The 12,163-nt window shown below is 39.0% G+C and overlaps 1 protein-coding gene across 1 annotated transcript; it reads left to right on the forward strand.

The window, feature by feature from the left end:
* Positions 1-579: 579 nt before the first annotated feature.
* Positions 580-7,715, forward strand: kctd2 (potassium channel tetramerization domain containing 2). Its single transcript, XM_044338369.1, has 6 exons — positions 580-1,280; positions 3,755-3,863; positions 4,420-4,511; positions 4,709-4,804; positions 5,812-5,937; positions 6,058-7,715. The coding sequence occupies exons 1-6, from the start codon at positions 903-905 to the stop codon at positions 6,085-6,087; spliced, it is 831 nt and encodes a 276-aa protein (XP_044194304.1). The 5' UTR covers positions 580-902; the 3' UTR covers positions 6,088-7,715.
* Positions 7,716-12,163: the final 4,448 nt, after the last annotated feature.

Consider the following 12,163-nt stretch of genomic DNA (forward strand, 5'->3'; position numbering starts at 1 on the left):
TTTGCCATTCCTTTACATTTAAAGTCCCCCTCAACTCAAAAACATGTTTTTCTTCTTGCTCCTACAGTTGGATGTTGCTCCCTGGCTACAGCTTGCTGAGCCTACTGGTGTTTAGTAAACACGTAAATACGGTCTTACATATAGACCCTTTAATATGCTATAGTATAGTACACTGTACATTAGAGCAGTTGTGCAGTGATGTGGAAACTTAAAGCCTCCAGTGCACAAACACAGTGAATAGACTTTACAGTGAAGAGACATGTTGTGTCCGGCAGCTCAACTGAAACTAAATATATTTGCATATTTATATATTTTGAAATTTTTAAGGATGTTAACAATATAATTTAACATTTTTGGTGAAAAAAACACATAAGAGACAGATTATTATTCAAAATAGAGTATTTCATAGCCTGTACATCTTATGTTTGGAAGGGATCTTTAAGGATATAAGCAAGATAATATAACTTATTTTGTAGAAAAAACATATCAGACACACATTATTATTAAAGTATTTACATACATTTTAAAACTTGTCTGCAGGGAGATGGAAGCGTTACTCTTATTTTGAAAAACGACGACACGGCGGAAGTAAACAGTAATCACGTTACAACCCGGAAGTGTTGCCTTTCTCTGATTAACGTTTGAATAGACAAGAATGACCAATTTATCTTGTGAAGAGACGGTTAAACGCGATGCTGCTGACAGCGTACAGTCGCCTGTAGTCGTGTTTGTGTGTTAATACTCGGCTTTGGGGGCAGAGGCGGTCGAGTGCGAGCAGCAACGCCCTGATGTCAGCCGCCCCGTCGGAGAAAAAGATCCCCGCTCTGTTTACAAATCGGCTGAGAGAAATCGTTTCCCCGCAGTGTGTCGGTAGCTAATCTGTTTTTCAGTCGGAAGAAAACATGGCTGAGCTGCATGTTGTGGAGCCGAGCGGCACTGGCACCATCGAGCAGACGGAGCACCGTGATGTCCGCGGCGGTTCTGTGCGCCTGGCGTCGCCCACTCTCGTGGTACCGCCGCGGAGCAGCCAGCTCAGTCCCGGCGGGGTGTCGAGCAGCAGCAGCAGCGGCGGAGGTGGCGGCGGCCGCTCCGTGTTCGGGTTCCCGGTGAAGAGCAACCCGAGCTCCCCGTCCGAGCCGGTGGACAAACCGGGCTCCCGCTGGGTTCGCCTGAACGTCGGAGGAACCTACTTCATCACGACCAAACAGACGCTGTGCAGAGACCCAAAATCGTTCCTGTTCCGACTGTGTCAAGAAGACCCGGACCTGGACTCCGACAAGGTAAGCAGACTTAGTTTTAATTATCATGGTGACAAATAATAACAAGCAGAAAATAAGCCAAATGCAAAAACTAGTGATGGAAAGTAACCAAGTACATTTATTACAGTACTGTAGCCTACTTAAATACAGTTCTGAGGTACTTGTACTTTACTTGAGTAATGCCATGTGATGCTACTGAATACTGCCACTCCACTACCTTTCAGAGGGAAATATTGTTTCTAATCTACTACATGTATTTGACAGCTTCATGTAGTTTCCTGTGCAGCCCTCCTGAGAAACAAAGATCAACGTGTAAATCTGTACTCCTGGATTACTAATTAAGCTCCAATTTTGAATATTTCCATATAATATGACCTTGGCAACATATAAGAGCAACATCACATATGTGCAACAGATATATGTTACATAATTATACACTACATATATGAATGCATATGTGGTTAAACTACACTCACCGGCCACTTCATTAGGTACATCAGTGTAATCTAATGTAATCCAATACAACAGCTCTGCCATAAATTCTACTTTAAGTTTATACATTTTAATTTTTTGTTGACATTGTCAGAAAGGTGATAATTCTACTTTATGTTTATCATTAAGGTTGTAGTGCGTGATGGTGGTGTACCGGAGTGCATTATATTGAAAAGTGTTTCTAATATTTTGTCCACTGCATTAACATACATGAAGGTGTTGTGTTAACACTGATGCTTCAGTATTAATAATCTAATGATGTCATATATGATAATGTATCAGTCAGAGGGACCAAACCACTACTTTTACTGCAATACTTTAACTACATCAAGCTCATAATACTTATGTACTTTTACCTAAGTAGGATTTTTCATGCAGTACTTTTACTTGTAACGGTGTACTTTTCCCAGTTTTCCACTAAAGTAAACTCAACATGTTTGTGTTTTTGGCTGTTAGTCAAACAAAACAAGTCATCTGAATATGTTAACTTGGGCTTCAGGGAATACTCAGCATTTTTCACTATTTTCTGACATTTTATACGCTGAGCAAACAATCAATTATTAAAGAAAATAATTGTCAGACCTGTTGATAGTGAAAATAACAGCTGGTTGCAGCCTTACAGTTCTCCTGTGATGGAATAATACTACCTCACCCTCAGGTTTCTGTGTGTAATTTGATTAAACACAACTTCAAATGAGCACAATATAAACTGAAAAACATTAAAGTCTTAAAACTAGATTTTGACAGAGTCCCTCTTCAACACCAGGACCACGAGATGAACGACCTGTCAGAGTTGATATTGTACTTCAGTGCTGTAAATTTATAACAAATATATAACAAAGTTTTGAATTATGTAGAACCAAATGACATGAAGTGGGGGTCTGGGAGCAGTGTCCTGCTTTGTCCAGTCAGTAATCCAGCCTTGTTCAAGATAACTGGTGATCTATAGTCAATATTTTACCCTTTTGTCTGCTGGGCCTTGCTTCAGGTAGAGCTGGGTGATATATGATGGAAATCATAGCCACAATATTATAAGGAATATTTTCTGATATTATATCAAGTGATTCCTGACCAGGAGTAATGGATAAATAATGAATTAGATAGCTAAAAATAACGGGTGCATGGTTGAAATGGCTAGCTGAAAGTATAACACTTGAAAATGCTTAAACAAGATAGTTAAAAGTAATGGATGAATGGTTTTAGTGTCCAGCTTCTGCCGTTCACACATGGTAGCGAAACGTAAACTGATCTGAAAACTGACTGTTCAGTTTTACAAAAAAGTTACTTTAACATCCACTGTTATATTTTTAATAGTTAAATAATATTCACTTTAAGATCAGTTCCAGTTAACACATTTGGGGTGGCTGGTGCAGATAAATGGGATATGTTTACATCTTAAAGGATTTTTCCTGAAGTTAAGTTTCATCCGCTCATTTCCTTTAAGCTGTGTGTCTGTTTTAAATATAATGGGTCATTTATGGCTCATGTTGTATCCCTTTGTCCAAATATTAATATATTTTCAGTTGTTGTTCCAGCTGTCCTTATAAATTTAATCCCAGCTATGGTTGCAACTAACAATTATGGCATTATCAGTTAATCTACCCATTGTTTTCTTGTTTTGTCCATGAAATGTGAGAAAATAGTGAAAAATGTCCAACACAAATTTCCAGAGCCCACAGTGACCGACGGTCCAAAACCCAAAAACACAAAACAGAGAAAAGTAGAAAAATTCTCAATTTTTTCTTGAAAAATTCAGATTTATTATTATTAAATAATGATTAATCAATCATCATTCATCCTGTCAATCAACTAATCACTTCAGCTCTAATCCCAACACTGTTGGACTGTTTTTAGATTTTGGCAATAAATTCACGCTTCTCCGTTCTGTTATTTTCTTTCTTGACGTTACTCCACTTCACCGTTTGCAGTACTGATTTTTATAAAGTGATGAAGGCTCAGTGAAGACTCCTCACTCATACCGTCTGTTGTCGTGTCTCCTACAGGACGAGACAGGAGCGTACCTGATCGACAGGGACCCCACATACTTCGGCCCCATCCTGAATTACCTTCGACACGGAAAACTGATCATGGATAAAAATCTGGCTGAGGAAGGTAAAACATCTTCATCTTCATCCCTTCAGAAAGATCTTGTTCATTATAAGGACTGAGTATCGTACCAGTATCAATACCAGTACCCTTAAAGTGATACTGATACCATTAAAGTGCTTCATTCAGTACCCATCATGTGAATGGAAACACCACTCCTCCTCATCCAAATGATTTTTACATGAATATATTTTGAAAGTGTTCAAATTATTAAAATATTTATTAAACAACCGTACAAAACTGTACAATGAAGCATTATCACTACAGACTGTACGGGTTGTAGCTGCTGTGGTAGTCGACCAATCACACGTCACTTAATTAAACTGAAGACCACTTGCGGTGATTGGCTGCAAGCAAAACTATACAAATAGTCTTTTTTTTCTAGATCTGTGTACAAAAAGGATCAAATGCAGATAAGGTTTGACTAGAGAAGGTTCGATACTACTTAGTTCTGGGTTATTTCAGTCGATACCTTATTCATTATAAAACATATTTTCAGCAGCAGCAGAATAATATCTGTCTGAAAATAATGAATTCTGATCACCTGGTTTTTTTGTTTCAGGTGTTCTCGAAGAAGCCGAGTTCTACAACATCGCATCTCTGGTGAGGCTGGTTAAAGAGAGGATACGGGACAACGAGAACCGAACGTCTCAGGTACATAAAACAATCAGAACAAGTCAGAGGACTGAAAATAGAACTGGCTGATTAATCTGTTTCCTGGACCTTTTTCTAGTACAAATGTAACCAAAATAGTGTTTTCTGTTCTACGTTTATGTGAAGATTATTGATGTTTTAGTAACAGTTGCTGTATGTGTGTGTGTGTGTGTGTGTGTGTTTGTTGTGTCCCTCAGGGCCCTGTGAAGCATGTGTATCGAGTACTACAGTGCCAAGAGGAGGAACTCACACAGATGGTCTCAACCATGTCGGACGGCTGGAAGTTTGAGCAGGTGCAGAATATGCAGCTTTTTTTTCCCCCCCTCTGTTGTCATGTGTTAGTTTATGCTTAAGTTGTTTCAGAGCTTCAGTTTCCACACAGACCCAAAGCATATACAGAGAAATATCTGTAATTTCATTTATTACAAAAGAGAAAATTGAAAAAATCCAATAAAATGCTGAAACATTGTGTATTGTTGGGTATTAAAGTGCAATACAGACTGAAACGTGTCTGTAGTCAAGTTCTGATAATTAGCATGACTGTCTAGTCAGATTTAAGGCAGCAGCTAATGATTGTTTTCATCATTGATTAATTCTCTGATCATATTTTTGATGGTCTATCCGAGATGTTACCTTGGATCTGGAGGTTTCGTCTTCAAATTGATGGTTTTGTTCGACAAACAGTCCAAAATCTGCAGATATTCATTTATTATAACAGACTAAGAAAACCAGAAAATATAAAAATAGTTGCAGATTAACTTTTTGTTGATTGATAAATTGATTAAATGACTGATCATTTCAGCTTCTCTCGTTTAATTATTTTTTAACATATAGTTCCAGATATTTAAATAGTAATTTTACCAACTTCAGACTGTTTTCTTAATGACAACTTTAAACATTTGAAATGTTTGACTTCTTCTGTTAGATGGGAAAAAAAGTAGAAAAAACTTTTTTTTTTTTTTCTTACAGAAAAGTATCTTTCTGTTCATCACAGTTAGTAAAAAGTATTTGGTATCTGCACCAAAGCTCAGGTGTCTTATTATCAAGAAATGTCAAACAATAACCAGCTCTAATACAGTTATGAAATATAAAAATGAATCCTTTGAGAACACTTTTCTAGCTTTCTGTAGACATTATTTGTTGATTTACACCACTGCTGTTATCATCACTTATTCCTTCCTAAAAAAAGAAATTGCACAAAATGTAGATTTTAGGTTGTTCTTCTCCAGTCGTAGTCCTACTTCCTTATTTTTCCTCCATGGAAGCAACCTCATCATTTTTTTTCTGTCCACATCTGCAGCTTATAAGTATCGGCTCCTCATATAACTACGGCAACGAGGACCAGGCAGAGTTTCTATGTGTCGTCTCCCGGGAACTCAACAACTCCACTAACGGCATCGTCATCGAGCCCACCGAGAAGGCCAAGGTGAGCGACCTGCTGCACCCGAGTCCCTTTACTTACCTCTGCTAGAAAAAGGAGGAAATAAACACTACTGAATGATGATGATGTCTATGTTGATGCTCTTTCTTCCTTCCTCCCTCGCAGATCCTTCAAGAGCGAGGCTCGCGGATGTGAAGAGACCCAGATCCTGATCTCAATAACACTTCATCAACAAAAACAAAACAACCACATGAACTTTCCCCCCCTCCAGTTTGCATTAAGATCCATAAGTTTACCTCCTTCTATCTTTTTACCATCATCATCGACCTCCTTCCCTCCCTCCCTCCTCCTCTGGTGTGCCTTTCCACAGCGGGGAGCTCCCTGACGCCCCTCTGTCCCCCCAGCGCTGCAACACGACCCTGACTTGTGTTCTCATTTCTTCTCCTCCATCGCCGGCTATCGAACACTTCAGGTGGAGTTTAAAAGAGTTACAAGTGAGCGGTTTTCCTCAATGCAGCTTTATTTTTTTGATGGTCAGTGTCACAGCGGTGCAGGCTACGGTGCTGATTGTAGCCCCCTTGTTATCGTCAGTGGACGGACGCCCAGCTCGGAGCTACTATGAATCATCACCTTCATCATCATCATCATCACCGTTAACAGACAGGATACTTCCTCTCTCTCTCTTACACATCCGGCTCTGTCGACTTAGCAGAAACCTCCTCAGGACTCTCAAAGGACATAAAGGAATGAACACAACTCCACAGACTGAGCCTCTCTCTCTCTCTCTCACACTCTCTCTCTCTCTTTACCTGAATCCGTTAACGGAGTGAGCGTCGGCGCCCGTCGTCTCCCTCTCTCTGCGCCCCTCCCCGGACTACTCAGCCGATGTCTGAGGAAGGAAAGGTCGCGGCACGACAAACCGAGCCGGGACAGTAACAGAGGTACGAGGAGGAGACGGAGCGGTTGCAGGCAGCATGACGCAGAGCCCGATCGCTCTGTTTGAGCCAGCCTGGTGCAGCGTCATCTCCGCTCTCTTCGGTCTTTAAAACAGTGTTAACAGTGTGCCTCTGATTGGGCACGGGGGCGGGGGAGGAGGAGGCGGCGCTGCTGGAAAATCCAAACGTCTCACTCCTGTCGTTTCCTGTTCTCGGGCTCGATTTGATCTGTCCTTGCAGAGAGAAAAATCGGGATATTTCCGCGCAAAAGAAAACAAATGACTCAAAAAAGACTAAACTACACCTGTGTACAACTTGTCAAGGCATGTGAGGAATCTATATAAATCTATATAGGCTACATGATGAAATTATATGAAAAATTGAATGCAAATGGTGTAATTATTGATTTCTGTATCATAGTTGTCATATATTTACGTATTCTGGTGGGTGAGTCTATTTAAACGGTGGAGAAAATATCAGTTTTCATAAGCAGTTTTTCCTGAAGGTTTAACACCTGGTGACAAAGGTGTGAGTATGTGTATGCAGTGCCTCTCTGCTTTCTGTCCATGACTGAAATATCACGAGCTTTTCAGCTGCACGTTTTCTGTAGTGTTCCTCCAAAATAACTCCAGATATCGTCGATAAGTTTTCTCTTAAATATCCTACTTTGATATCCTGCATATCTTAAAATTGTAATTAGGGATTACGGAAAACTACTGTCATCGCCATTTGTCTGGACAAGCGTGGCGTGGCGTGGCGGGGGGGGAAACTCGATGGCCAGTTTGTATGCTGCCTCAAAAAAAAAAACCCTGAAGCACCCTTCTTCTTCTCTCTCTCTGGCATTGTGCTACTACTCATGCCAATATTCATTCACTTCGCAGCTGCCTCTGTTGCCATTCCTCAACTTAACAGCCAGCTGACCGTGTTGTCGTCTTTCATTCTGCAGCACTTGTAGCAACTGTGGCGCAAGCTGAATTGTACTCCTCACGCTTAAAGCCCTGAGATACCTGAGCCTACATTATCACAGATATTATTATTATTATTATTATACTGTAAGTGAAGCTGCCAGATGGGAAGTGTCTTCAGTTTTCTGAGCTTCAGGGGGAAGCTTTTATTTCTTTTTTTTTTTTTCTGTGCCAGCAGATAGAGATGCTAACTTGGCTAAAGTATATTTCTCTTGAAGTATACTTGACATTAAGTTGCTGTATGATAGTGCTATTTTTTTAGACTTGTAACAACATTGGAGAAACACGCGAATACAGTATAAACCAGCCTGGTTCCAGACCTCTGAACCACCGCCCACATCTCTGATTTAATAGTGAAAATGAAAGTTTTGATGTTTTTAAAATATTTATAATTGAATAGTTTTGATAATCGATTAATCTGTTATTTTTCAAGCAGAAATGTCAAACGTTTTTTTGGTTCAAGCTTCTCATGTGAAGAGTTTCTTCTTTTCTTTTCTGCATTTTATATCACTGTAAATTCAATATTTTTGGACTGTTGAAGACTTCTCTTTGGGCCCTGAAAAATTGTGAAGATATTTTCATGACATTTTATAGACAAAATTTCTATAAAATAGCAAAGATTGTGACGCAGATTTTGACATTTTGTGGACGAAACGAATAGAAAACGAATGATTATTTTCATTAATGTTGATTCTTTTTTCAAGTAATTAATCATTTAGTCTAAAAAATACCAGAAAATAGTAAAAAAAAAAAAAAAAAAAAAGTCAAATTTAGAGTCGAAGGTGACGTCTTTAAATTTCTTGTATTCAACCAACTGCATAAAACCCAAATATAGTTAAATTTACAATAATATAAGACCAAAAAAGAGGCAAATCATCATATTTGAGAAGCTGAAACCAGTGAATTTTTTGGCATTTCTTCTTGGTTAATAAATTAAAATGGTTAATTGATTACAATAGACTATATTGTCTATAAACTACAATGTCAGCACCTGAGAATATAATGTTGTTACCGGTATATAAATGCAGCCTTGTTATAAGAGCAACTTAATGCAAAGTTTGAGCCATATTTACACATATCAGATGGAGAATTGAAACATCTTGTCGGTACCCATCGTGCAGACTGAACTCACCTTTTTATCACTCTGCTCCTAAAAGCAAAGGGGCGTCCGATCTTTACGTAATATTGCCGACACCTACCTATCACTGGCATTGATCACTTTGATACACCATCCTTTGTATAAAGAACATATTTGATGCAGTTATGTTATATCAAGCATGAACAAAAAGAATGCATTTTAACGAAGAAGAAGAAAAAAAAAAAAAACCTGTACCTTTGCTGTTGTCATGCTCCCTGACCATGTCCAGTCAGGCCTCAGAGCTCAAACTTTGATGTGACTTCCTCTTTGTCGTTTTATTTCTCCTCTCGAGTGTGTGTCGTGCAGTTCTATTCTACTAATCGGAGTCGTGAGCAGACCGTGAGCTGCTAAAAATGCCCAAACGTCTCATTGAGGAGCACTTTTTCCTCCCCCTTGTTGTCTCTGGGCCTTTTTCAAAGCACCGTTGGTGTTGTTTCCCTTTGTCCGTGTCCAGTGTTGTGCCTTTTGACCTGTGTTGTGCACAGTTGTTCTCCCCTCTTTATCATAAGGTGCCTCTCATACCTTAAAAAAGCCAGGAGGCACCAACCTGAGGTTTAATGTATAATTGCGGTCTTTAGCTTGGTTTCTATTGTTTTGTGTTTGGGTGAGAGGCACGCCAAACATGCCCGTTCTCCCCTGCGTTAAGTTTTCTTACACATACCTACAAACTGAAACGTATTCCCAGCTGCTTCCTTTGTGCCATTGCTTTTGAGCTGAATCCACCCACAATACCTTACACTGCTGGAGATTCAAAATGTTTGTCTCTGCTGCAAACACTTGTGGTTTTACAGCGCCACTAAACGGAGGGGAGGGCGCAGTCAGTCGCCTGCAGGAAGACTGTGAAAACAGGTTTCCCTCCTCTCTTTTTATCTTAGTAAAACTCCAGCAGTGCTCTTGTTATTGGAAATTGATTCGATTATAAACTTGCCATCATTTGGCTTCTTTTTACGTCCTTGAGTTGCATGCTGAAGCCATCTCTAAGGGTCCCACTTTTAGATGTATGTAATCCACCTTCAAAGCACTTACTGTACTTGTCACCTTTGTGAACCCAGTTTGATCTTAACTTTGGTTGCTCAGGTCAGTGGTTCCCAACCTGAGGGAGGGTCAGGAGGAGATCGCAAGATAGTTAACAGGATAGGAAGAAAAAAAACAAACAACATATTTAAGTTATATCTAATTCTTCAGACTTTGCTCTAATCGTTGCTTTTTTAGCAGCCATGCTAGTAGCGTGGCTCTTGGTGGCAATATTGGTTGGTCGGTTCACCTCTTTGGTCCAAACTGAAATATCTCAACCACTACTGGATGGATTGCCAGACATTCATGGTCTCCAGAGGATGAACCTTAATGACTTTGGTGATCTGTCGACATTTCATCAAGTCAAATCATCCAGTGTAGTATTTCAACATATCCTGGAAAGATTGGCACCAAATTTTGTACAGACATTCATGGTGCCCAGAGGATAAATCTTAATAACTTAATAACTAATAAATCACTCTCTGCTCAAACTGCTCACACAACTTCTGCATCCCATGACAAGTGTTTCATTTAAAGAGGTGAAAAAAAGTCCCAACAGGTTGGAAACCACTGACCTCATAGAAGCTTCTTGTGTGATTATCCTGATATTTGAATCAAGCAACCATTTTTTTAAAACAAAAAAAATAACTTATGACCATTAGTTTTTACTTTCACCTGCACTTGTTAGTCTACAAATAATGTGCAATGTTAACAAATCTGCAAAAAAAAAAAAAATTATATCTCTTGTTGTTTGGGCACGTGAAAACATGAGAGCATGCATTGTTCTAGAGATTATGATGTCGTGTACTGGATTTTGTCTGACCTCTGTGTTAGTGCAAAGTGTATGTGATGCATGGCGGGGGGAGCAGAGGGAAGGCATGGCTCTGTGGTTCGTAGGTGTAGATTTCTTGTGTGGAACAGTTGGTCTACAACTAGACATATTCTCTACTCACATGTTCTGTTTCTTTGTTGTTTTCGTATCTTTGTCATGTCAGTTTGACTTAACAATAGATAAAGAATAGCTAGCTTTGAACACGAATTAACCAACCAATCAGATTGCAGACCCCCACCGCCCCCCCCCCACCCCCACCCCTCTCTAATCTTGGTTTATATTTACAGCATTTACGCGACCCCCCAAAGGTCAACACACAAAAAGAAAGATTTTTTGATTCATGGATCATTTTGCCAGTTAATCTGTAAACACCTGCATGCGTTTGTGGACATGCACACTTGTACACTCATTTAGACGTATTGAGAAATGTCACCTATTAACAGTTACTTTGTGTTCATTTATCAACAGTATTGATGTCAAATGTGAATATTGTCAATGGAGACTGTGGAGAAATGTTTGGAAGCTGACAAAACATTTTGTCTGATTGTTTGTTTCACTTTTATTTATTTTATATTTTTTGAATTTTGTCTACCAATGTTGTTTCTTTACATGTAACAATTTTAACAAAACCCAGTCTGGTTTTTAATCATAAAATGTGTCTGTGTTTTAAAATGTGGCTCACTGACTATTTCTTCTGTTTTCTGTGGATTTAAACAATGTTTGCCTCATGAGACATGATGACAACCACATAATGACGGATTCAGAAAATGTCATCATGAGTTTAAACCACAAGCCCGCCTTGGGTTTCTGTTGCCGTTGCTTATTTGCATATATTTTCATTTTCCTGGGGTGAAGTGAAGGGTGAAACCAATAAAACTCAGTTCAAGCTAACTGCAGACACTATAGTGAATAAGATGGTAACTTATTCAGTTCACGAAAGTATAGTTATATCATATATAATATCAACCACCACTCCGACACAGTGAAAATGGTAAATTATCTGCACCTACAGAGCAGAAGCTAGTAAAGAGAAAAGTCTAGAGCTGCAATGATTAGTCAGTGAATCAATTGTTGAATTAATCGTCAACTATTTTGATAATCAATTAATCATTTGGAGTCATTTTTTAGGAAAAAAAAGTCAAAATTCTCTGATTTCAGCTTCTGAAATGTGAATATTTTCTGGTTTCTTTAGTCTTCTCTGACAGTAAACTGAATATCTTTGGGTTGTGGACTGTCAGTCAGGACATTTTTCACCATTTTCTGACATTTTATGGACCAAATGACTAATTGATTAATCGAGAAGATAATCAACAATTAATCGATTGTGAAAATATTAGTAAGTTGCAGCCCCCAAAAAGTCAAAACTAATCAATAATAAAAACAGTCA

This window comes from Thunnus albacares, chromosome 20 (genome assembly GCF_914725855.1).
Source record: "Thunnus albacares chromosome 20, fThuAlb1.1, whole genome shotgun sequence".
Lineage (NCBI taxonomy): Eukaryota > Metazoa > Chordata > Actinopteri > Scombriformes > Scombridae > Thunnus > Thunnus albacares.